This window comes from Nannobrachium achirus (assembly GCF_963921795.1).
Source record: "Nannobrachium achirus genome assembly, chromosome: 9".
NCBI lineage: Eukaryota > Metazoa > Chordata > Actinopteri > Myctophiformes > Myctophidae > Nannobrachium > Nannobrachium achirus.
Window position 1 is genome coordinate 56,579,342 of NC_137818.1, and position 27,275 is coordinate 56,606,616.

The 27,275-nt window shown below is 43.0% G+C and overlaps 1 protein-coding gene across 9 annotated transcripts; it reads right to left on the reverse strand.

Annotated features, from left to right (window-relative positions):
* Positions 1–26,669, reverse strand: LOC308291707 (MYND-type zinc finger-containing chromatin reader ZMYND8-like). Of its 9 annotated transcripts, none has more exons than XM_080733827.1 (21): positions 26,416–26,669; positions 24,276–24,528; positions 17,406–17,476; positions 16,010–16,185; positions 12,714–12,935; positions 12,086–12,199; positions 11,440–11,532; positions 11,058–11,145; positions 10,249–10,304; positions 9,836–9,913; positions 9,174–9,289; positions 7,962–8,440; positions 7,166–7,294; positions 6,906–7,058; positions 5,566–6,084; positions 4,380–4,844; positions 2,958–3,118; positions 2,515–2,595; positions 2,322–2,400; positions 1,703–1,942; positions 1–1,229 (listed from the first exon to the last, which is right to left on the reverse strand). In XM_080733827.1, the coding sequence occupies exons 2-21, from the start codon at positions 24,287–24,289 to the stop codon at positions 1,039–1,041; spliced, it is 3,525 nt and encodes a 1,174-aa protein (XP_080589953.1). In that variant the 5' UTR covers positions 24,290–24,528; positions 26,416–26,669; the 3' UTR covers positions 1–1,038. The 9 variants fall into 9 exon arrangements, with proteins under 9 accessions (XP_080589953.1, XP_080589955.1, XP_080589954.1 ...); XM_080733829.1 differs by lacking the exon at positions 26,416–26,669 and adding an exon at positions 24,625–24,755 and having other exon boundaries at positions 2,958–3,115; positions 16,016–16,185; XM_080733828.1 differs by lacking the exon at positions 26,416–26,669 and adding an exon at positions 24,625–24,755 and having other exon boundaries at positions 16,016–16,185.
* Between the last annotated feature and the right edge of the window lie 606 nt (positions 26,670–27,275).

Here is a 27,275-nt window from a genome sequence, read left to right on the forward strand (position 1 = left end):
CAAGTACGTGACACAAAATTAAAACACACATGCGCACACTTAACAATATACAGTCGTTTGCAGATTCCATTTACCCCAGTTTACAATAGTCTGAGTACTGTTTTTCTTTTTAATAACCAACCAGTTGAATAGACTTTCCTCAGAAATGACATTCATTTTAAGGTAATAATTCATTTTCAAATAAAATGATTCATCAAAAACAAACATTCAGACGTACAGAAATGTGATTTACACAAAACACTATAAAAAATCATATAACACTATAAATATTGTTCATGTATCTTCATACAAAATGTTTTGTACAGTTTTAGTTTTTTTTTTTTATAAATCATGGATAATTAAATTTTATGTATACACTGTGGAACTACAATATAAAACATGTATATGAGCCAATTTTATGAAGTTGACATGGCTGAAGACAGAAAGATGAAACGTACATACATTACAAAAAAAAATGCCATGGATGGCATCGCACAAACAGTATGCACTCTTGACTGCTGGGCTGTTTAAAAATGTCGTTTTACACAGAAAACAATAACAAAAACAGCATGAAAGAACTCGAGATCAGCAAAGAAGATGTTATGTAGCAAATATATCTGATGATTTCATATATCTTCTTCAGATCAGAAAATGTGTTGTGGAAAGAAACAGAGCTATAAAACGAGGATAGGCGCGTTAGCCTGATATCAGACTGAAGACAGTCACAGTCCACTCAGTGGAGTGGGCAGAGTCTATGGTCTGGAGCCAGGCAAGATAGGCGTGTAAATATACACTCACATTTTTTTGTTGTTGATCAAGACGTACTTACTGTACAGTCATAGGGGTGAATCCACTGAACATGGGCGTGTGAAACTTGGGTGATTGGGGATGATTGCAAATGTTCAATTACAGATTGAAGAAAGACGGATGGGAAATCAAGAGTGATTTGTCACAGAGACGCAGGCCTTCAAGCGAGGCGCGTGCCTTTGCGTTTTACGCCGTAAGCACACGCAGCAGCTTTCCAACAGGTTGGGTCTGCCTGTAGTGTAGTGTTAGTGGTTAGGTCACAGTAACGCCGGCACTGTCCTTTGTCTTGTCCATGAATGTGGGGGAGGAGCTTTTGTCTGGCATGGACGCCGCTCCAGAAACGAGGGCCTGTGCAGGTGCAGGGGGAGAGAGGCCCGACAGTTTGGCCGAAGGGTCTGAGCCAGCCTCTGCTTCCGGCTCTTGCTGTGAGGCTGTGGCCGTGGCTGTGGAAGAACGTAAGAAAAAGTCATGAAAAGCCGGCAGAGAAAATGGCTGTACTTTGTGTGCGTGTGTTTGTGTGTCTGTGTGTACTTTAAGTTAATTTAAGTGGCAAATGTGGCCACAAGTATAGTAGAGTTTCAGAAGTAGACATTGCAACCATTTTACTGGTCCGCCCAAGATAAATGGTTGCTTTATGGTTAAAAAAAAAAGATCTGTAAAGTTAACTTACGTAAACTTACAATTAGGAAATGATTCAAGTTGGTGTTAGGGTTAAGATTAAACATTTAGGGGCTATGCCTGATTTTTAGACCAAGTGTAACTCAGCTTTAGGGTTAGGCACACACAAGAAAAAGGTAAACATCGCATTCATAGAATAGAATTGTCGTCCGAAGATGTTGTCCTCACAATTAGAAATTAGAAATTGAAATGTGTGTGTGAGCGAGTGTATGTGTGCGTGCGCGTGTGTGCACATTACCTGACTGCGTGCAGGACTTCATGTGTTCTGGCCAGTGGGCCTGCTGGCAGGGGTAATCACAGTAGCTGGTGTTCCAGCAGCAGTAGAAGATGGCCTCCTTCCTGCAGTTGGCGCACCACTGTTTCTTTTTGGTCTCGTCCACCGCCTGCTGCTTCTCCGTCTCCATCTGCTTCTTCACCTCGGCCACCAGCCGCTCCTTCTCCTGCTCCAGACTCTGCCTCATCTCTGCCATCGTCAGCTCTTCAAATAGAAAAGGGGAACAAAAAAACATACTGATTAATCCACAAATTAAGTTGTATAATTTTTTGTATTATTTTAGGCAGTTTTGTTTTTGCCTTAGAAAAAAAGAAATGATCAAAACCAGGTACTCAGCGGAGATTGAAAGCAGGCAAAAAGTGTTAGTGCTGCCCCCGGATCAAAAGGAAAGTAGTCACTAAAATGAAAGAAATATCCGGGCACTCTCCAAAAAATGTCGTATATTATGATCTGTTTACCATACATGAAGACAGGTGGTATAAATATCAGCTCTTTGAGAGAAAAACAAACATGAAGTCGTATGACACGGTCACGCGACAACGTACAAATGAGATCTAATATGAATGGAAGCAAGCAAACATACCCAGGTTGTGTTTCATCTCCGATAGCTCTTGTTGATGTAACCACTGGAGCTTCTCAATCTCGATCCTTAGCCGTCGAATCTGGAACAAAAACATCCAGTGACAATGATGATGATCATCATCATTATTATCAGATGTGCCTTGTGAAAGGCATTTCTACGATGCAGCTGTAGTACTGTACCCACAAATATTTACCTCTGCGATTGTGTTTCCGGAAGTGCTTTTCGAAAGGTCATTGTAGATTTCTGTCATTGTCCCTTTTATTGTGTCCATAATCTGAAAGGTTCATTCAAGACCATATGATTAATGACTCAACAGACAATAATAAATTGCTCTATTCTGATATAAATCTATGATAAAATCTATATCTTCGTAAAATTATAAAACCCAATTTCTTTCACGAAGTATGTCTCCAAAGAGTCATGCCTAACTTACATACTTTTATCATTTACATCTTTATTGAAGAAATACATATGCATAAACATACTGTTACTATATATTTGTACATGTCTGTCCAAACGTGTCACACTGCAACACATTGTGAGCTTGTACACCCAGCCATCTCCAGTGCACGACAACAACGTGCAAATAAGTGTAAGCTATGTAAGTAAGACTTCTCTTGTCTCTCTTGGACTTACTTTGTTTGTGTATTTGGCGATGTCTGCAGCCACGTCAGCGGATGCTGTGGGGATCTGCAGGTCTCCTGCAGTGAAGGAGGAGGAGGAGGAAGAGGAAGTGCCAGAGTTGACCGTGGTACCCGACGAAGACGTGGACTGTGGTGAGTCTTTCTGCTGCACTGCTGGAGACCACAGAGAAATCATTCAATCTGTAAGGGCTAACCATTTATATCAAGCCCTATTCAAGGCACTGTGATGCTTTCATAAAAACACCCGGTAACACTCTACCCTGGGTACAAAAAAAAAAAAACAGTTTACCTACAGAGTAAAACATACCATCAGTCCAGAGTAAACGAATACTCCAAAAAATACTAGTCCTAACTTGCTACAAATGCTCCGCTAATTTAAAATTCCTGCTTTACAAAGGACTAAACCAGAGATAAAAAAGGGGGGGCAGTCCTCTGATCAACAGACCAATAATCAAAAAAACACAGAACAGGTTGTTCCATTAGTGTATACAATGTCTAGGTGGGTAAAAAAAATAAGTAGCCAGCCAGTTGCAGGCACATGCATCTGTGTGTGTGTGTGGGGGGGGGGAGTAGGTGGGGGTAACTTGTGGAATAAAATGATCTATCGGTCTTTGTGTAAAAAAATGTAAACTCAATAAACATCCCCATGAAAAAACAAAAAAGATCTATCGCTCATTTTATGGATAATCTTGATATTTATATACTTGAGCAGCTTTCTCCAGATGAAATGCCCCATTACTTTAATAAAGTAATACTTTAGTTAATGTCAGTCTTTCTCTGTTGACCCCTTTCTTTCTGTCTCTGTGGATCCCCTCAGTTCTCTGTAGGACTCCTGGGTTTTGTCTGTTTCTCTGTGGACCCCTTTGGTTCTGTCACTGTCTCTGCTGTGGACCCTCGTGGTTCTGAGTGCATCTTTCTCAGAGGAGATCCCTGTGTGTGTGCTTCTAAAGTTGTCATCCTCATACTCAAAAATAAATAAATAGAAATAACAGGAAAGTGGTCTTGAATTTTCGAATTGAACATCAGGGTATGAATAAAGTCTGCCTCTATCTGTTTAATGATCAAGTTGATACGTTGTTAGAATAGTTCTTGGAAATTGAGTGAGAGTAGAGGAGTGGAGTTTTCCACTTATATCAGTGGTTCTCAAAGTGGCTTCCAGGGACTCTGTGGGTTCATTTTGGGGGGTCTAAATTGAGCCATACAAGTCTGTAACTCTGACAGTGTACAAATGGAACCAAATGAACCCTAACTGGTTAATTTGGTTCCATGGTTCCATTTGGAGACCTTGAAATGTAAAAGTTTGAGAAACACTGACTTCTATCGTATTAATAATGTTGCTGACATAATTTCTGTGCTCAACTGGGAGACTTAACCAGGTAAATGTGTTGCTTTAAACTTTTCTAAGGGTTGGTACCTTTGGCTGCTTGTCTTGTCTGGTATCGTGTACTGGAGGAGTTGTTCTGCTGTGGTGACTGCAGCTGCTGTGGGCTGCGTGTCTGGGCCGGGGTCTGGGCTTGCGTCGCCCCCGGCTGCTGGTCTCCAAGCGGTTGCCGTGGCACCTTCTGCATCTGCCACTTTTCAGACGCTTGGAACTTGCTGCTGGTGGGGCTCCAAACAACCGCTCGCTGCACTGCGGCTGTCGTCTCTTTGGGCAGCAGAGGGCGCTGTTTCTTCACGGCTGCAGGCGTCGGGGTCGTTGAGGAGACGGGGGCGGCAGCAGCGCTGGTTGCCGGGGCTGCACTGGGGGCTGGGCCAGAGGTCAGAGTTGAACCCTGGTTTAGAGCGGCCGTGACGGGTGACTGCGAGGGGTCTTTCTGGGTGGAGGTGGAGGAGGCTTCACGTGCCGGTGAAGCTGCTACGGTGGATGATGGGAATTTACCTAGAAACCAAAACAAAACAATGTGAAACCTTTTACTCACATGAATTTCTATTCTACCAGTGCCTGACATCTGAACTCTTATCCGCTCACTGCATTGGAATGTGCGGCCAAAATCTGCACTTTGAACTAATTGGCGAAGAGTAAAATCAATTTGCAACTGGAAGCAATTTATAGATCCTTTTATGGGGAGTGCAGCGTACCACATTTCTTCATAGGTTTGTGCTAATGTAAACATGGCTTAAGCCTGTGGGTCGGGACCCCCAGGGTCCCCAGATGACAGTTCAGTGACAATTTAAGGACAGTCAAGACCTTTTTCAAAAAAAGAAGAAAGAAAGAAAAGAAATAAGACCATTGCTGCATCAAAAGTAATCAAAAAAGTATAAAAACTGGTCAACCATTGGCCAAATTGTCAAATAATACAAGAAACATGTTGAAAATAGCCGATCTACAAGCTGACAACGCCTTGTAGATTGGCTATATTACAATGTTTATCTGTGGAACCGAGTAAAACTAAATGTTATGTCTCGACTCCTACAATTCCATATGCTTGTCAGGGTGGGTGGGGGGGGGGGGGGGGGGCAGTTCAAATATGATTATTTTGGGGGTCGTGGCCTGAAATGGTTGAGAACCACTGGCTTAAGGCAGCAGCTCAATGTGAGTCACATACAGTATGTCACATGAGAAGTGCAGATCAAAGTGAATATTCTGCAAACAAACTCACCTTCCAGCTTGGCAGAGGGAGACTCTTTCAAGGTTTTGGGGGCAGAAGAAGCCCCCGGCTCCTTCCTGGCCCTCTTGCGATCGCGACCCCCGTGCTCATCCCCCAGGTCAATCACCAACTCCCTCTCCGAGTCAGAGTCCTGTTCGGCCTGGGACGAGGGGGCGGCCTTCGCCCCCTCCTCTGTGGCCTTGGGTTTGTCCGTAGGGGCCTGGGCCAGGGGCGGCCTGTGCTTATCCTGGATCTCCCTTTCAGGGCCGTTGCTGCCCTGCTTGTCTCTGAGCGGGGGTTCAGGGGTGGCTTTGTCCCCTGTCCCTGTCCCTGACCCTCCCTCCTTAGTGTCTCCTTGTGCAGCTGCTTTGGGCCTCTTCCGCTCCGCTTTGTCCTCAGGGGTGGAGCCGCTCTTGGGTTTATGCTCCTCGTCGCTGAGATACTCGCTGTCGCTGGAGTCCGACTTTTCGGAATCTTCAGAGTCGCTGTGTTCCACACCTTTGTAGACATCCTCAGATATCTCATCAATTCCTGTAATGTGGAAGGATAAATAAATTGTATGTAGTTTATTTTAACTTACTAGTCAAAACAAACGTCACTCAGCAACAATCACCTATGACTCAGACAAAATGTATCGTTCAATCCAATTGAATTAAAATTTTACCTGATAGTAATCTCATTGAATACAAATTATTTTTGAAGTTACTAATGTATGTTTTATAAGGCTCGATAATTGAAGACAGCAAGGCAACAATGAGATGGACACTACACTTAGCATTAGCTAACCCCTGCACATTTACATCTATGATCAAACTAGTAGCAACAAAATGACAGGCTACTAACCAATTTCAATGGAAGCCGGCGACATAAAGAAGATACAAATTGAGGTCCAACACATGTCACTGCGCGACCAGCTACAAAAGCTACCAAAAAAAGTTGAGCAGGCTTCAACTATTTTCAGAGCTCCAATAAATGACGCAGTGAAGCGTCAATCAACCATGTTTTTGTTTCACCATTTGTAAAACTCCCCTTCTCTCTCCTCACAATTCCTGCTTGTAATTAAATTATTTCTTGCCATCAGCCAGTTCCCCGTTCTTTTTAACCCAATCCTCCCATATTTTCCTTCATATCTTTCTCACTCGTCGCTCCCACAAACGGACGCTTGATGATGTCGACACGCGTGATGAGCAAAACTTCAATGACCTCTAGCTGACAGTGTAGCTGTAGCTGACCACACCTTGGCTGTTTCGTAGCCTTTGTCGCTGCTAGTCCGAACACAACATAAGAGAGACATGTGATGTGATGTGACGGCATAGAAATGTTGTCTTTTTTATGTGTACGACTGTACGTACCAAGCTGGGCCTTGCAGCTTTCAATGGTCTTGTCCAGGCTCCTAATGGGCCTCTTTGGAGTAGGAAGGTGGACCGGCGTCCCCTGTTGTTGCTGCTGCTGTTGTTGCACGCTCTCGCTCAGTTCCTTTAAATCCATCTCTGCTTTCACTCGATCTGAGAGGGAAACGAAGGACAGCATTCAACGTCAACGAAACGAAGAAGAAAACCGGACCACGTGAATGCAACATTATTTGTGCAGCGGTTATCAAATGATAACTAACCCAGATTGAGATTAAGGATGCTCCCTGTGCCTGCAGTCCTCTCCTGCTTGGGAGTCAGCCCAGGGTTGAAGGGTTTGGGACTTCCTGTTACGTTGCTTGCAGGGCCCGTCTTCGCCGAGGCAGGGGATGCTGTATGCAAGCAAAGAAGCTTGGTTACCTTAACTTTACTCACATGGACAAATGACCTGAAACATGATGTGTCCTCTATTGCAGGGGTCTTCAACAGGGGGTCCGTGACCCCTAGGGGGTCCACAGAGTTACTACAGGGGGTCCTCCAAATCTTTGTGTGATAGAAACTTTTTTTCTTCCTTTTTTATATTAACCATTTGAACCCTAGCGTCCATATTATGAGAACTTTAGCCAAAAATAGCAGATCTACAAGCTCACAACGCCTCGCAGCATGAGACATTGTGAGCTTGTAGATCGTCTATTTTCGTCAAAAAGCTTTGTTGTAGAGAGGAAAAAGAGCGGACTAAGTACAGAGGGAAAGGACAAGTTTTATAAGTATTGACGGTTCAAGTGGTTAAATATCTGAAAACTCTAATTGACATGAATCCAAAATACACTGATGATTGTGCTGTCAAAAGATGAAACTATATGAAATCTATTAACAGGTTGTGGGGGTCCCTGCTTCATCTCTCTCTCAACTAAGGGGTCCTTGGGCTGAAAACGTTGAAGACCCCTGCTCTATTGGAAATAAGGCTAAAAATCCCTTAGGAAAAAGGTGATAAGAGAGGGACCCCGATCACCAGTGTATATTGGTCAATATGAGCGGCAGTTCTAAGTAGTCAATTACCAGTGAAGTCCATTGATTCCTCTTCAGTGCTGTAGAGGAAGGATGGGTTCCGCGGGCCCCTTTCAAGTCCGTCCGGCTCCACATCAGAACCTGTGTGAACAGAAGAGTTGTTGCTCATCGGCGAGCGCGGCATGTCCGTCATGGAGACCCTCCGACTCATCCCGGTGGGCATGGAGCTCTTGCCCATGAGCATCTTGGGCGACGCGGTCATGTCGAAGTTGAAGCGCAACTTCTCGGGCTTCTCCGTCTTGACCTTGGCGGCGTCCGGGTTGTTCGGGTCGGCCAGCATCTGCAGCTGGTTCTTGGCCGTGAAGGCGGTGCGGAAGGGCGCGTAGTTGAAGATCCCAAACTTCTTGCGGATGTTCTCCACGTAGACCTCCATCTCCTGCATGGCACTGTTGAAGATGCTCTTGGTCTTCTTCACGGAGAACGGGATCTCCTTGGACATGAGGTAACAGTTGTTGATGGGAACCCAAGCCCTGGTGAGGAGAAAATGCAAAAGATGTCAAACATAGATGTATTTGAAAGAAACAATTACATGTCATACTGTGTGATGCCCATTTTAGTAGTCCTTTCGGTGACACCTCTGATAGCTCTTTAGTCTGTTAGAACTGTGATTCCCAGAATTCAGTCTGAAACAAAACCACGGCAGCACTATTCCAATACGAATTCTGAACAGGTCCTAGCGCATGTAACATTTTCAGAAAAGGTATGTATTAACTTTAAAATACAACAATAAATCAATACATTTCTGGAAACTCACATCATTTGACATCAGTGTCGGGGGCAGACAATTGAGAAAGGTTTCAAAAAGATGCCAAAAAACAAATCTATGTGGAATAGTTATTAAATTAATATACCAGTGAAAAATATAAAAAAAAAAGGTTTGACAGCATGTCGCTGGTTCGACTCCCGATCCCGACGACCTTTGCTGCGTGTCACTCCCCATCTCTCTCTCTCTCCCATTTCATTTCAGTCTACTGTACACTGGTGAATTAAGATGTGTTTTGATGAACTACCAAAACACAATTTAAGAGACTAATTTCCTGGGGCACCCCAGTAGCCGAGTGGATATAGTGTGTGTGGACCACATATAGCGATCACAACATCCCCTCTCCATCTTCTGCACATCATTTACGCTGTAAATAGCAATAACCCAACAAGTAACCAAAAAGAACCATATTACTCTAAACTAAATCATTCAAGTCTCACCTATCATGCTGTCCAAAAAAGCGTGCATCCACCTGGCCGTCCTTATCGCGCAGTGCTTTGGCTGGCCAGAAGGGAAACCCCTTTAGCTTCGCCCAAACCAAGGGGTGGGGTTGACTCTATGATGGGGAACACAAAGGCATAACTAAATGTATATTCTGTGCATGTTATATACTGTATTATGGTTTTAAATTTAAATCTAATGGCTGCATACCATGCTCGGCTTAGGCTAGTACCTTTCCTTTGTGTCACTGTGTTTGTATGAGGTGTACATTATACTAGTCATGTTGTTTAGTTTGTATGTTCAGCTCACTGCGACTATCGATTATCTTCCTAGCGATTAATCAAATATCTGACAAGTGATTTTGAGACTTAATCAGATGAATACATTTGTCCGATTAACCACTTTAGCCCTATTTTATGTGTACAAAAGCAACAACCAGAAAATAGCAGATCTACAAACTCTCAACACGGTGCATTGTGACACGTTGTCAGGTTGTAGATTTGCTTTGCGTTGTGAGCTTGTGGATCAATATCTAAAAATGATTACTGCCGAATATCAATATCAGGCCCCAAGAATCCACTGATCAGACCCTCTAACCCTGTAAGACTTTAGGTCATAACCTCTGAGTTAATATGTTTAAAACATGATTATGTAAACGTACACACGGCTCACAAAACCAGTTGTCTCTCTTTTGGCACGAAGACAGGTAGCACTCTGGACACACCTCGATCTCATTCATCTGAAACATACGCAGAAATAAACATCATCGTAAACAGTTTTGCAATTGTATGGGATTAAGTCATCTATTTGCCGTCATTCAATGTTATAATATAGACTATTTCAACGTCTTGGTATATTTAGTATCTAATCAAGTCACCCACTTAAGACCTATTTTCAAAAAATAGCTAAAATAGCCAATCTACAAGCTCCCAACATAATGCATTGGAAACGCATCATGAGCTTGTAGGTCTGATATTTCTGGCATGTATGAACAACATAACAAACATTTTGGCCTATATTGACATGCCTAAAATAAGGACGCCAGTTTAAAGTGGTTAAATTAGTGACATGTACCTCGTGTTCACAAATCTTGACGATAACCTTCGCTGTTGCCGTCAGTTTGTGATTACCTAGAGCGGAGTCAACAGAAATGTATCATAACAGAGTAGCATGATGACTGATGAAGGTTGTGTAGTTTTTAATCTAAACTGGAAAACAAGTCAGCCTATTCATCCCCCTTTAATGACAAATCACTGTAACACTTCACTTCCTGGATGTCTTGTCATGGAGTGGAGTGGAACTCCGTTTCGTGATTAATTCATTTTAATTTGGACTCTCCCTTTACAATCTGCTCTGACCACTGTTTGCAGGCCACACCATAAAAAGCTGTATGTACATTTTTATGTCTTGTCTGGTTTTGCGGGTAAACATTTTCATCTGCAACACTGGTGAGTAGGGATGGGACGATATGAAAATGTCATATCACGACAAAGAAATCGCAATTTACGATATTATCGCGCTAATCAAAATATTCCCAACATCCACAATCCTGGGGCGGAACATTTGCCAAAAAATAGCAGATCAACAAGCTCACAACGCGTCGCAACGTGACGCGTTGTGAGCTTGTAGATCGGCAATTTTTTGGCAAAGAGATTTGGTAGAGAGTGAAGTACGTTTTACCAATAGATGGTACCAGATATGCAGCTCGGCAAATAAAAGGTGAATTGATCCCAGTGCATGACGGAGGACGATATCACGCTACATTAAAACGCCACAATACGATTATCATGAGTGTTTTTTATCACGATAAACAATAATATTGTCCTATCCCTACTGATGAGGTAAAAAGTTCATTTGGGACAGTGCAGGTCTGGGTCTCCTACCTCCATTATAGATGATGCAGTTGTGCAAGATCCATTTCATATCAGCCAGGAAGGCCTCTGTGCAGCCGTACATTTTCTTCTTGATATTCTATCAAAAAATAAAAAATAAACACAAGTCATTAAAATGATATATGCTACGCACTGTATCAATATCAGCTTCCAAGTACAGATTTGGAATCTGAAATAATGTATCAGCCATTCACCAGTATCCATGCCTAAGCCCACACAAAAGCACACAGTGAAATAAGAACACTGATGAAAGACATAATCAAGGCAAGGTTATGGGCTGAATATTGAACAATAGCATATCAACTACTGTGCATGTTTAACATTCTGCCCATAACCCCTCAAGGCATGGTTAAATGCAGTTTGAGTGCATTACCTTTTCCAGAGTGGACAGGTCCATTGAGTGGAAGATGTACTCTGCATAATCTGGGTGCTGTTCCAGTGACACAGGCTTCTGAAAAGGCTCCGTCTGTCAAGTTAAGAAAGGGTTAGGCTAGACAATTATTAACATGCCTTTCAACATTTGGGCCTTTATATTACAGCAGTGGTTTTCAACCTTTTTCATATCAAGGTTCATTATTTATTCGGCATGTGAGCCATGGACCACCTTTTGATGACATTTGTCCTCTCAGACCCAACACTTAAAGTAATAGTAGATAAGATTTTGCCCCCAATTCCATGCTGTATTGACATCAACAACAGGCAAACACTGAACAACAATAACAATTATTCTACATTCTCTAATTGTGTAGACTTCTTGTGAATTAAGTAATGCAGATGTTTAACAAAACAGATCCATTTAGCTTCATTTTACATTCTCAGGAGTTAAAGATCTATAAGAGTCCATTTGGTTATAGGTTACCAACTCCCCATCATTTAGCTGAGGACCACCTGGAACCCCTCAAGGACCACTGGTTGAGAACCAGTGGTAATATCCATTACAGGATATTTTGTCCTATAGTTCACAGGACTATACTATTGTTAGTTAGTATTGTATAGTTTTAAGAGAATACCTGACTTACCCCAGGCTGTTTCATCTTTTGTAGGGCGAACTTTAACAGGTATGAGAGTTGGTCTATCGTTAGCATCGTCATGGCCTTGCTCTGCGTTTCTATGCATTCTGCAACAGTGATTTTCTGCAAGAAAAACACCACAATTAAAGACTACAAATTGTTACAGAAACGGGAACATGCATTAAGTCAAACTACGGGGCAACGCTTTACTCTTATTGCCACTCAAGTTGCATAAACATATCATAATAGATACTATAGGTACTGTGTGTTTTGCACTGACGAAGGCCAGTGTTGGTCAAAATATATATATTTCTTTTATCGTCTCACTAATGAATAAGGCCTTTAAAAGATGTTCAGTTGCAAAGATAAACAATACTAAATGTTCTGTAAACTATTTGTATCATCTTCTGATTGAGCTCACACAAAATGCACATTCATGTCAGTTAAAGACAACTGCACAGAGAGCAGATCATGCCTACGGTACTAATAAGCCCCACTATCCGTCAAGCTCACGAGACAAATCATCACACACACTTATTGCAAAACGAGAAAGCAATGTGCCTTAAACACCAACAGCGTGCGCACCACCAATTAAGACACCCCCACACGCACGCCACGCACGTCTTTGGTGAGATACCTCACATTCTGGACAGAACCAGTCGCCCTCTGGCTCAGCGGGTAGTTTGAGGCACTTGGCGTGGTACACCCTCGGGCAGAGCTCACAGCAGAGCACCTGGCCCTCGCGGTGGCACAGCCAGCAGTAGAAGTCGTTCCTGCCATCCTGCGGTATAACATCAACAGGGTCACTGGTGAGTGCTGGCTGCTTCACATAGTAAAAGGGACCATGTCTTAGCTCTGACTGAAATGCAGGCAAGAGAAACAGGGGGGGCAGGTTTCAAAAAACACGCAGAAACAAACACAAAAAAAGGTGCAGTGCAACAGAAACACACTGGTAGTAAGGCAGGGTAAAGCAGCACAAAGGGAAATAACAGTTAGCACCGCACAAGGCTGGGTGTTGATTGGGCTTCAAAGCTGATGATTTAACGTTTTTATTTCTCACTTCATGTTTAGAGTTGGGTTCCATCACATTTGGAACCGGTTTCATCACACCGTCAGAGCTGGTTACAGTATGTGGACTTCTGCTATATAAATTGTAACAATTACAATACCAGTGATTCTTAAAGGTTTTAAATTCAAAGACCACCATAACTCTGAGAGTGTACAAATGGCTTCCATTTGTACACTCTCAGAGTTATAGACCTGAAAGGGTTCATTTGGAACCTCCTATAGGAATCGTTAAAGGGAACCATTAAGGAATCGGAATCATTAAAATCCTAAAAAGGATCCCAACCCTATACATGTTTGGTGAAACATGATACGTTTACTTTTTCCTATGTGAACCAACAACCAGCCTTGTGTGATGTGCATCACTCTTGACTAAATCCCTCAACAAATCAGTGACACAAGTCACAATGCTGATCAGAACGTTTGACTGAAAAGAGTCCGGGGGCTGGAGGATAATTCCTGCTTCTTTCCATATGATAAAGGTTTATTTTTACGTTTGCCAACCTGAAAGTAGTCAGCATGCATGAGCTGTACGGCTCACAACTGGCATGAAGAACATATTGCGTAAGATGGTTACAGTACGGATTGCGTAACCACATACAGTAGGCATACAGTATCAGTACAGTGTCACCAAACACTGTTCAACATTCAAGACCAAATCACATTAAATAGACACTTAGTCCCAATTATGTTATGTGAGGAATTTGCAAGAAAATCTCAAGATTTTCCAGTTTCTCTCCTATAATTTGGACCCGACCACGGGTCAATTTGGTGCAGAATTGCAAACAGCAACCTCTCGGGTGTGTGTGATACATTACTCACAACAACAGGTTCAACAACCTCTCTCACGTGAAGCTAAACCGGAATTACCCTCCTCCTTAACGTCATGCATATCGCCTCTGTCGGGTGGAAACCTCGCATGTCCAAAACAGTTACTTTTCAGGATTCAAATGAAACAACAGCATAAGTAGCAGATAGACAAGCTCGCCTTTTCGAGCTTGTGCATCAGCTACTTTTTATGCTTTTGAGTGTGACGTTGTAGGATGATCAAGTGGGGCATTAACTTAATGAAACAACGCAGAAAGTAAAAGTATAGAGATAAGAGGTTTCTGCCCGACAGCAACGATATGAAGCAACGTTGACACAACCAGGAACCACTCCACCAATGGCTCTTTTCGACTGCAACGGCTAACCCAGAACCTTACATAACTTGACACTACACAGAACACATGACGTTCTGGGATACTTTTTGTTTTAGTATAAACTATGTCCATTTATTATCAGTTTTATTCTGCTGTTGACACAGGCCTGTCACAATGATGACATTTTTGTTGACGATTAATTGTTGTACAAATAATTGCGATTAAAGATTCAATTGAGTTTTTGGAAGATTTGGAACATATAAATCAAACACGTTACAAATGTTGTGCTTGCCTTTTAGACTTTGTAATCCTAATAAAACAAAATGACCCGCACACCATCTGCACTTACACAATATGAACTCTTATTATTCAGGCATCTTCATGCCTGAAGGTATATGTGACTGAAATGTTGCTTAAATTATAAAGTGTTCATTAGACATTTTATTAGACGTTGGATCACTGCCTACGCACCCGTCTCTGAGCCAATCAGGTGTGCCTAAGACTTTGTTTCCTAGGCTTTGTAAACCTAGAATTGCACAGGGTAGATATGACAGTTAACTTAAATATACACTGAAACTTATAATACCAATACTCAAAATAGAAAATGTACTATGGCCAAAGCAGGCCATGCATTTAATAATTTTATACTTTAATAATTCCCAAGAAAACAGCCCATCTACAAGCTCTCAACATATTGCTTCACAACGCTGTGGTGAGCTTAGAGCTAGACTATTTTTCAACAGATTAACGCACGATTATCTCACATAATTGTGATCAGGCAATTATGTAATAGTTGTGACAGGCCTACTGAGCAGAAGGACCCAAACTAGGGTCAGAGAACCTCTGAAACCCACCGGTAGCCTATGGAAACAAATCTAGCATTGCTTTGTTCTTGTAGTCGAAAAGAGCCACGATTTGGTTAAGCACAAATTAGCCTGTGCACCCAAGTCTAATGCCTCTACATATGCATTTAACGTTTTGTGGAAGAAAAGGAAGAAGGAGAAAATAGCATGAGTCATGACAAGTCATTTATTTCACATATAACATTATCTTCAACAAAATATATATATGCTACAGTATGATTGGAAAACCAGTCGCTAGTCGTGACACGACTGGAGCGGCACTGGCGACTGGTCGCCGTGCCGTAACCTTCAGCCGACTCGGCGCTGTCCGGGTTACACAGAGTCATAAATCCTCGTCCTACTAGTCTCGGTACCTCAGAGAGACGTCAACGTGCGCGGGTCCGGCCGGGTGGCACCCTGTGCGTGACCTGCGCTGTGCGTTGCATAAACGCAAGTGCTCGAATTTGGCTGAAGTGCTGAGTTTAAGGGAAGTTTGTTTGGCTATTGTTTATTGCGAGCGCTACTGAAGAAGTGGGAGAAGTAGAACAGATTCTTTTCCAGCAGGGAATACGTTTGCAGAAACACACACTGTAAAAAAATTAAAAAAAACTTCTAGGGAAATTCACACGGGGGAAGTCCCACTCTCTGCCTCATATCGCGCCCAGGCTTTTCTCTTCGCAGATGAGTAAGCCTGGCTACGTGAGGTTACCCAGGTGGTGAACTCGAAGAAAACGGGCACTCCTTTTTCAATCTGATTGATTGGTTTTCCAATCATACTGTATTATATATACCAATAAATGTTTGTGAGGTGAAAATGCTGGTGTCACTGGTTTAGTGTGTGTGTGTGTGTGTGTGTGTGTGTGTGTGTGTGCATGGACCCTCACCCTCACCTGGTCCTTGGTGTTACAGTTGACGGCCCCGGGTTTCTTCTTCTTCTTGAGCGGGCTGGGGGTGGAGTCTGTGGGCGAGTGTCCGTTGGAGGAGTGGGTGGGACTGCTCGGCACCTTCCTCTTCTGGGGGGGCGGCGGCCGCTCTGCTGCCCCCGGAGGCGGCTCGGGGACTAGTGGACGGCACGCCAGAGAGAAAACCGGGTCAGCGCGACAGGACAGACTCACTCCACTCACGACCATACCACAAACTTCTTCATTTCAATGAGCCCTAGTTTCGTATACATTATTGCCATTGACCCCATCATAACTCTAAGAGTATAAAATGGACCCATAGTGATTTACAGTCGTTACATGCTTCTAAATAATCCACCCAACATAAGAACGTTCTTCTGTGATGGCCTGTAAGAACAAATTGTGTCCCTTCACTGCAAACGAAAAAGTATTTTGTTTTGTTCTGAGAGCTAGACCCCTCCCACTCTAATCTGATCAAATCTGATCAAATGTACACAGTAACACAGTCTCTTGGAGTGGACCAAACCCATCCCAACAGTTCGGACAGTAAATGCCTCTAAGTGTGCAGGAGCGACCAGGCGAACGTTCTGAGGCCCCTTATAATAAGTTCTTATTGATGTCATTGTGTAGTTACAACCTAGTCTAGCCCCCTTTAAGGTCCTTACACACCAGAAGTGTTTATTCAGGGCAAATAATTTGCATCAATTTAAACTGTTGTCTTGTCATAAGTCCAACCACAAGGGCGATTTTTCTTTCAGCATTAATGAATGTACGAACAAGTTAAATTAATAGTTTGATAACCAGTGTTATTTTTCTTGATTGTTTTTATGTATTTTATTTTGTGAAGCACTTTGGAAACCCTGTGTTTGTAAAATGTGCTATATATATTGGATTGGACCTTTCAGACCAATCAGATCCAACAATCTCTCAGTCCCTCAATCATACAGTATGTTTCCTCTGCTTAGTGGTAAAGCAAGGAGAAAATAATAAGAACCTTTGAAATGAGCATGCTGGTGAGTAGAGTGTCTTGACTTTTAGCATCACCGTAATCACAACAATACGTACATACATAATACAGAATAACTTAACGACCCTGTAACATCAATGCCGCGTTAAGGATAATGATATGGTAACAGCTGCCGTCAGGCTGTGTGTTGACACATGACATAAACACTGAACGAGCAGCAGTCGGTTAAACATAACAGCATATTTGTTTAAACCCCAAAGAGAACCCAAACAGCGCTTTAGCGATGAAATCTGCAACTTAACGAGATCAATAGGCCTATAGGACCGTCTAAATACCATCTAAATATTCAGAACGCTTAAATAAGCAAAACAATCTCTTCGTTTGGGTCTAGTTGGGGCTTTTGGAGCCTACCTTTGGAGCGCATGGATGCATCCATGCCCTCTACCACATCGGACTCGGTCTTAATCTCGTCCTCAGCCAGACTGCAGAACAAGGAGCAACAAACACAAGACAAGGAAAGAGAGAGAGAGAGAGTGAGAGAGAGAGGGGGAAAGACAATGTCACAAACACTGTAACACACAGACCAAGTCACAGAACCACAGTAAACAAGTGGAACAGCACCTAGGGCGCCCGGGCTCCCAAAGGATGCACCACTAGAGACTGTCTTTTGCTATTTGACGTCAATGCATTAACTGAAACTGTGCATTAAAGGTGAACTCCTCTCCTACGGTATATCAAAGCGTCCTCTATATCCACTTTATCACTAATAACCAGGGAGAGACTATATACGTAGGGATGGGACGATAAGCAATATTATCGCTTATCGTGAAAAAACACTCACGATAATCATATCGTGGAGATTTGATTTATCGTGATATCGTCCTCCGTCATGCACTGGGATCAATTCACCTTTTATTTGCCGAGCTGCATATCCGGTACCACTTAAACCCTCCATAATTGGTAAAAGGTACTTAATAATATACGTACTTGATAGTCTTTTTTTCACTTTTTCATCAAATGTCTTTGCCAAAAAATATCCGATCTACAAGCACACAAGTGTTGTGAGCTTGTAGATCGGCTATTTTTTGGCAAATGTTCCGCCACAGGATAATGGCTTTTGATTATCGCAATAATATCGTAAATCGCGATTTCTTTTGTCACAATCATCGTGATATGACATTTTCATATCGTCCCATCCCTAAATATACGGTAGTATAAGAATCACCATGGCAACACTCCTCTCTGCGAGGCACGGGTATATTATGTTCATAACACATTGAGGTTATTTAAACACGGATGAACCTGCATTTGTGTGCTCCTAGAGAGACCACAGACGCAACGTTTTGTTCGACCACAGTAGGTCCCTCATTTCTGCATCCTTGACACATGTAGCAATTAACCACATGCACGCTTGCGTCCCTGCTCCGAGCCAGTCATATTAGGTGAAGAGTCGATAGAAATGGGTGAAAATTCGGCACAAATACCAGCTATGCACAAGATGGTGAACAAAAAAGGGAGGGTAAATTTGATAAATATAGGCAAACATTCAGCACAGATAGTAGATCTACATGTCATCATGACATAATATGTGAACGATGATGGGCTATCATTTGGCTTCAAATAGCAGATGCGATGAGTTGTGAGCTTGTAGATCGGCTAATGTAGCCATTCGAGGGGTTTAAGTGGCTAAGCTGGCACTGCAGCATTGGCCATTACAACACAACCAGAGGAAAGATCGTATAGTGTGATTAATTCAAAGTGCCTCTGGCACCTCAGAAGACCCTCCTCTAACAACAAGCGTCCCCGTGGCACTGATGACTATCCTTAAAGATCAACAGCAACAGTGAGCCCTTAATAATATGCTCAGAGGATTTCAAACCCTGGGTTCTGGTGACATTTTCAGGCCTAAGACTGTGACCTCATTGAAGACGCTCTTAAGTGATATACTGTAATTATCCTTTTTGATGTTACATAACAAACATTTTATGACCATACAATATTATGTGATATTAATTATTAACCACCCTATACTTGACTGGAGTCTACCAGCCAGGGCTCTATACTACTAGGCCCCCTCCTACGCACTAAATATCTTCGCCAAAAATAGACAATCTATCGTCTATTTTTTTCGCAGGAGGTTCGTCCCAGAATAGGGACGCTGGTGGGTTTCTTATATCACTGCAAACTTTAAAACGGTATCCGAGGATCGGGCCTCTCGCACAAACAAACGCACACTGATTAAAAGCGCCTGATTTTCCGAGCCACTGCCGCTCCGCTCTCGTCTCATTTCCTCGGAGGAGCAAAAGGACGATAATAAAAGGGGAGGGGGGGTCCTTAGTGATGAATGGGGCTCTTTGAGAGTTAGCTCCTCCTTTGTGCCGAGGATGTAGTCTTATTCACGTTCCCCTCGGACAAAACCTCCCAAGGATCCCTGTCAGGTCACACACTTGACCAGTTCATCGCCCCGAGATCCCAAGCAGGAGAATGGCTCTACATCAAATGCCACAAAGGTCAACCACATTAGCGAGTTAAGCAGGTTTTCGTCCTAAAAAAGTAAAAAAAAAAAAGAAAGGTATTTCCCCCTTAAAGAGATTGTACAGCACACAGACTGATTCTTTGTGAGCCCTCTGTACACAGCGATTCACCTCAGCAATGCCAAGTGATCAAAATGCAAGCACGGATAATAAAATCAAAAGGCGACACCGACCAGACCTTAATGGCCTTGTGCTGCTAGCACGCATAAATACAACTATTACAGAGATCATTAGGCATGAACACATCAGCCAGCCGATAAACATACAACCGTTAAAAGCACACAGTAGACCTTGATGTTGGTCTTGTCAGCCACCAACTACAATAATGATTAGGCCTATGCATTACTCCAAACATAATCCCTAACAACAGTGTCACCAAGCCAACAAGGGAAGGCAGAGTTTCCACTTCCTAGTCATCAAGCTAATCTAGTTACATTCCTTGGTCCTTTTCTTTTTTTGATACAGCACCGTACTAGCAGCACTACAATAAAACAGATACCTGGAGAAATCACCCTCAATAACTTGTGTCATCTGGGAAAAGGATAGAGGAGGGCCAACCAGATAAAAAATAGAATCCGGGTGTATGGGTGTCTTGTTTCAATGTGCTTACAGTCTCACACAGACACACACACACACACACACACCCCCCAACCCCTCCGGGGCCTTCCTGTTCCGGACAGAGTGAACAAACGAGGCCCACATGAAAAAGAGAAAACGTTAGCCAACTCCCTCTGCTACGTGCACTAAAGCACAGAAAGAGAGAGGGAGGAACAGGCAGCCTATAGCTGCCGAAAACCCAATGCCACAACCCCTGTATTCGCTGCTATCAAACAGCCACATACAGTGAGTACAACTGTCGTGTTACAACAGCCGTCTCAAATCAACCAAGATGACCGGGATGCGGGGAAAAAGGTATGCCGTTCCAAAAAAGGCCATTCTCAGACACCGAGAGTTGTAATTCCATTAACCTGCTAGGATTGTGTGTTGCCAAATAGATCCTCTGCAGGCCCTGGGGTTATTCCAGAAGGACCAGGTACATATCCCCCTCTGCGAGAAGTACACCTGATGGACAGAAAAACAACAACTGACTCTGTTCTCTGTGCCTTGAGATTCCTTGTCTCCTGTGAGAGAGACGAACAGGGTTTTTTCTCGTCACTGAAAATGGAGGCCACAGTCAGCTCGCTCCCCTCCTCCCCTCCCCTCGGCTCCCCTCCTCCACCCCCCCCCCTCATCCCGCTCCCCCATCCCCCACTCGGAAGGCTTCAGACTCAGGCACTGGCACATCCATGCAGGAAAAAGACCAGAGATCTGTGAAGATTACAGATAAAAAAAACGTTAAAACGCACACCGGCCGGCTCTGTGACAAACCGACACACGAGTGAGTGCACGTACGGAGATAAAGGGGGAGAGAGAGGAGACAACAGGAACCGTGACGAGGCGAGGGAACATACGTTTATGTCTCGTGTTGTCTTACCTTTCTCGCCTTGGCTTTTTGAACACTGCTGTCAAAAACCTAATTAGGTTTCATTGCAGAGATTGAACGCCACGCCGTGTGAGAATTAACATTTAACACCACAACATGGCGAACCGTTGTCCTACCCTTAACCACACGGTTACCCTAGCATCCCTATTCTGGGTTATGTCATAATAAAACTCACATTCTGGAAAATAGCAGATCTGCATGCTCGCAACACACCACTCCATGTGATGTTGCGAGCTTGTAGATCGGCGATAGGGTTTAAGTGGGAGAAGTGTGTGCATCAGAGTTCGAGGGACATCTAATAATAATGTCACCAAGAGGTCATCTCGTGTTCGTATTTAAAATGCCCTTGAAAAACATTTGGATTTAATCCTGTTGACTGGGAAAACAGTAAACACCAAACCAAACCAGTCGCCCTTCTGCCCGTGACCTCTAGAGAGATTATAACAAACAGAAAAAGGTATTATTATTAAAGCTATCTGGGTTTTGGAGGAAAATTAAAGCAGACACATTCAACCTCATATGTGAGACACGTGTATTATATGCAGACATGCAGAGAAAAACACAAACAATCAGCACTTTTCCTGAACGGATCACATCATCGACAAATTCCTTCTCAGCAAAAAGAATCGAAGGTCAGCACAATTACCCATAAAATATCTCTGTATATTTTCATAACATATCACAAATCTGTTTCAACCTAACTCCATAAACCTTTTACAACCCTAAAATAGGTGTTCAAATACAATGTCCCCCCCAATGCATCACATCAAGTCTACTGGTGCTAAAAATAAAAGAATCTTTCAACCTGGATTTTTCACAAGGCTGTAAAGAGTGGATCAAAGATGGCTGTGGAATTTTCCAGAAGGCCCTCGCTCACCCTCCTGCTCTCCCTTCGATTGTCAATCTTTAACCTCAGCTGCAGCTGCAATTGGCTGGAAGGCCAACCGGGTGGAACGTTATTGGTCGGCTGTGCGGCGCTGTGCCACACAGATCAGTGTGCAAAGCTTTCCTTCTTCCTCTTAAAAAGCATGTTTGCTGCATTGCAGAGATTTCCCCTGCTGCCTGCATTAGACATTTTATTTTCCTTTTTCAGTTTTGGCTGGCATGCTTGCCCGTCGTCCCAGGGAGGACAGCATGAATCAGAGGGGGATTTGCAGGGGGGGGGGGGGAAAGCCTTCTGGAGATTATCTTTGTGGTTGTGAGGAGCGAGTCAATGGTCTGCTATTCAATCCCTGGTGTCTTGTTTACTGCCTCATGCCTACATTGTCTCAGCTAACACAGACATTCCCGGGTCTATTTGTTTCCTCACCGTGGTGGTGTTATTACACAACGCGCTACTGATCACAAATGTATGATTACTATTGCATAGTGTGCAATAGTGCTCTTTCACCTTCTTGGTGGTTAAGAGATTCACTTTTGGTTTTGGTTTTACGCTTGCCGTGCACGTTTGTATCTTGGGTGAAAAGAAATCATTGTGGTGTTGTTCTGCAGCTCACATAACAAAAGCAAGCTTTTGTACAAAGCTATAAAAAAAGACATTCTTTTCCACAGCCCTTATAACTACTAAAATAATTTCCAATCCTGCATGTTTGATTCTGAGCATTTTCAAACTAAGCACCAAATATATTCTTTTCATAAATCAGACCGAAAACAAGTTAAAATTGCCTTTAGAAAGCAATAAACCTGATCTGTAAATGAAACTGGAGCTCAATGGTGTCTTTTGTGTAGAGAGAGACACGGAATGCCACACAAGTGGGGAGGAAACAGATAAGGAGCGAAACACAGCACGGTCTAATCATACATTTAACTTCAGACATTAGCAGACCTTGTAAAAAGAAAGGGCCAGCTTATTGCTTTTCTCCCCGGCCGCCTGACAGGATCTGAGCAAGGAGGACCTGAGTTCTCCCTGGAGGGACGGTCCTGGAACACAAAATGGCCACTGTTTTTTAGGATCTGAAACTAGAGGAAGCACTTTTACGACGAACGCTGCCGTGGACTGCAGTGCAGCACAGGCCCGTAAACAGAGGGCCTCGGGCTGTAAATGGAGAACCAATGCAGGCACACGGGTGTCCCAACACCAGAAAATCTAGGAGTTTCCTCGACTACGTTTACTGAACTGTAAGGAGGGGGGAGGGGGGGCTATGTGAAGAATTTACAGTAGCTGCACCCTCAGCGCTTTCTTCAATCTGAGTTCTTTGGCCAGGGGGGGGGAAAAAATCCAGAAACTGAAATCTGAAAGTATAAAATAAAATACAATAAATATACTTCCTCATGTCTTCAGTGTATCCTGCCCCTCCATTATGAAACCCAAGATGACTAGTGTTCAATTGTGGCCATCAGCCCCTTATTATTGCCCCTTACCAACCCCCCACGCCTCAGAAACAGACACATCTGTTGCCCCCGCGTCCATTCTCTTGGCCTGGCATGGCACGCACGCACACACGCACACGCACACACACACACACACACACACACACACACACACACACACACACACACACACACACACACACACAAGACAACAACAGAGCCAATCTACTTACAAAGAGTACATTGCACTCTGCAATGCCACCCATCCCCCAACACACACCTCTCTCTGGCAAAACCAGGCTGCCACAGGGAGTAGATGTGTGCCCATTTTATATCATACTCTTATTTTGCAATATTATATATTGTCACTGTCGGGCAGAAACCTTGTATCTCCAAGTTTCAAATGTGTATGTTTTATTTTTTGTGGTAAATTAAAGCTCTAGTTCATCATACAAAAGTGTCGCACAAAACTAGTGAAAATAGCAGATCTACAAGCACACAATGCCTCGCGGTGCGAGGCGTTGTGTGCTTGTAGATCGTCTAAATCATTTTTTAAATGATAAATATAAAAAGAACGGTTATGGACATACAAGGTTTCCAATGACGATATATATATATTTGTAATGATAATAATAATAAAGGAAAAAGGATTTGTCATGGTCCACTCTGCCTTGGCTGTGTGGGTCACCCATGTGACCCTGGTATAGAGAGAGAGAGAGGGGAGAGCAATGCTTGAGTCCTCACCCAACCCCCACACTGGAGCAGAGGCCTCGCAAGGCCTCCAAATCCACCCCACACCCCTCCCCCTCCTCCTCTGGGGGGGGGGGGGGACATACACCAAAACTCTGATTTTTAAAGGTGCTCACGTCTTGTCACCAGAGATCAGCCGTCACTAGAACAGACAGGAAGGAAGACATGATGTTATTAAGAGTGATAAAGAGACTTAGGGCTTACCTCTGTGGATGCATGGCTGCCTGACTCACACACTGTTATGTCAACACTTATAAAACATGGAGGATACTCTCAGTTCTCAGCCGGGGGAAAAGGCTCCGCTCTCCCAGGCAAGGCGATCAGGCCCGAGTAAATGTTAGCCGGCTCCTGACTGGTCCCTTCCCTCGCAGGCAGCATGCAAGGCGGCGTCTGATTGGCCGGAATGTTTCCTGAGTAATTATCTTTGTTCAGCGCAGGCAGGGCAGCTCTGCTGTGGCTGTGAGAGAGACAGAGGAAGGGAAAATAAGCAGAGAGAGCTAGGCCTAAAATCGTGAAATAACGACGTTTAACAGCCCATCCTTAGCATACAGACCCCGTAGAACAATGTTTTGAAGCTGTCCAGTCTGGCATCTGTTGTTAGTTCTCTTAATTTCGACGCTTAAGACGTAGGAATGGCAGCATGTAGAGTGTACAGCAGGACACCATGGCTTCTCTGCACAAGCCTCCATTTTTTTTTATGGAGTGGGCCTTTGTCTAAACTCCTCCTTCCCTCTAAACCGTCTTCAGAGGAAAGAGAAGAGTATAGCTCTATGTATACTAAAAAACACAAGTGCTACATACACGTCTGGAATAAATGCAGCTGAATTTTGTTTCTTGAAATGTGATAAAACCCCTTGTTAAGTGAGAAACTGTGTATTTTCAAAAGTGTTACGGGAAGAAGTGTCCTTCCTGGAGTCAAAACAAAATGGCCCTCAAGGACTTGAACAAGGCCCAGTGATTTTCAGTTACCAGAATGGTTACACGTGGTACATTCAATATCTACCGGATAAGTGACCAAATTGCAAAGTGCTTAAGCTCATATTTTACAACATAGTAAAAATGCAATCACGGTACGCTAATCCAAATGCGCCCTCCCACCCCAAATATGCAATTATACAGTATATATTAATTGGGCTTTTCAGTGCCTGCCTGTGACCATCATTAATATTTCAACATAACTAGATAAGCAACTATGTTGCCATGTATATGTATATACCAAAAACAATGTGTATCGGTTAGGTTGGTGCATTACACTGAAACATTCTGTATAAAAATGCATCTTCAAATTATTTACAACTATTTACTAAAAAAAAGCTAAAAGCCTATAAAGCATATACATGCAATATAAAGTATATTAGATGCTGCTATAACAAAATAAGTTGACAAATAGACATATCAAGATTAGCCTATCGTTTTGAGCCTTTTGGATAAGGGTGATTGTAAAGTCTAATGTCTATTTATGTGACTAATATATATTAAATAGTGGTTTTATGCAATGGTTTGTAGCTTCAATGTTAAAGTAATCTATACTATACTTTAAGCAATCTATACTTACAGATTAGGCTTCAGTGAATGTATTTTAAAATATATATTTTGGATGTTGTTTCTAATTAAATAATTAAAAATCAGTGAAAAGCTGTCCTGTAATATTTTGAAAATGTCACTTGCGCCCTTTGCGCTCCAAGCCCTCCTACAATGGCTGGTATAAGAGCATACATAGGCGGACACATTGTCATGTCAAGGTTGTCCTATACTTTCTTGGCATTTTGAATTAGGGTCAATTTGTAAAAACGTCTATGTAAACTGAATGACCTAAAAATCCCAATGAAATGGACAGCTGTGTTGTGTTGTGTGAAGTGGTGAAGATAAATATGTTTATATTATCCGGTCCTGGTCACACTCTGACCTCTAGTGGTCAAACACTGTATAAACCGACACCAAGCCAGACATACATTGGGATTTACAGTAAAGTGTAAATTCTGTTAAAGTAAGAATCAGATTATCTACAATAATAGTTTCATGTATCCAGTTAGTTATGAACGGTTAAAAGACAATCTCTGCCAGTTGAGTAAAATACAAGAATAATGTTTGCTTTACAAAGAGAACTTATATGTAGCTCACATGCTGCACAGTGTGAAGGACGTCGAGTTTTTGTATGAAATGTTGCTGATGAAGACTCATTACTACCCTGGCCTTCCTCCCAATCAGCTTACGGTGAATGTCTTTGGTACTTTGGTCATTTTTAATGTGCAAATATTAATTAAAAAAAGAGGAAGAGGCAATGCTTATATCTCATGAAAGCAATTCAAATCTTGTTAAACATTAGTAATTGTTTGATACGTACCAATAAGCAGCCTGGGCCAGACAGAGACTGTTGTCTTGCCCACATGAAACTATTAACATGTAGTGACGGCTGTCACGGTAGTTCTTCTACCGTGGGATGTGGCTGCTTTGACACTGGACAACACGACGGCTCTGTCAACCACATTGTGCTTGTGTTGTAGTCTTGTTATAACTCTATGGTTGTAGTTCGTTTCGCGAATCGCGAACGTAAAGTCAAGTGAACTCAATGAACTCAATTCATGTGTGTCTGCTCTATTGAAATTGAATGCGTGCGTCTGCTCTGCTGCTCGAAATTAACGGAACATACACCGGGGTCCGGTAGAGTTCAGATCCCATCGCTTAGAGGGACTGTCTGTCGCGCTACGATTGGCTCTGGTCGGTTGCCAGACAACAGCTTATGACGCCATGGCAAAAGAAAAGGTGTGTGTGTGTGTGTGTGTGTGTGTGTGTGTGTGTGTGTGTGTGTGTGTGTGTGTGTGTGTGTGTGTGTGTGTGTGTGTGTGTCAGAGAGTTTTTAGGGGTCTACAAGTTCTTAGCGAGGCGCGAGGGGCCCTCAGGGCTTGTAGATGATAGATCTAACTATTTTCACCAGCCTACATTTGGGGGCGAAAAGAGAAATGTTTGAAAATATTTGCCTATATATTGACATTCCCAAAGTAGGGATACCACACTGAAAGTCGTTAATAATAACTGAATGGTTGCGTACAATAAAACGTGCATCTAAATTAGGCTACCACCAAAATGTGGAAAGCCTTACCGAAGGCCATAAAGGAGTGTGGATCCCTAGCATCCTTTAAAATTGCCCTGAAAAACCACTTACAGGCAGCAGCCGTTCGCAACTGGTATAAAAAAAATAGCCCA

What these genes read in the sequence shown, in the direction of transcription:
- LOC308291707 (XM_080733822.1), bottom strand. Translation starts at nt 20,059, where the DNA reads ATGACACAAGTTATTGAGGGTGATTTCTCCAG. An exon ending in AAAAGATGAAACAGCCTGGG is followed by an intron (nt 11,533 to 12,085) that starts GTAAGTCAGGTA and finishes TTAACTTGACAG; the next exon opens with ACGGAGCCTTTTCAGAAGCC. An exon ending in TCCCTCTGCCAAGCTGGAAG is followed by an intron (nt 4,845 to 5,565) that starts GTGAGTTTGTTT and finishes TTTGGTTTCTAG; the next exon opens with GTAAATTCCCATCATCCACC.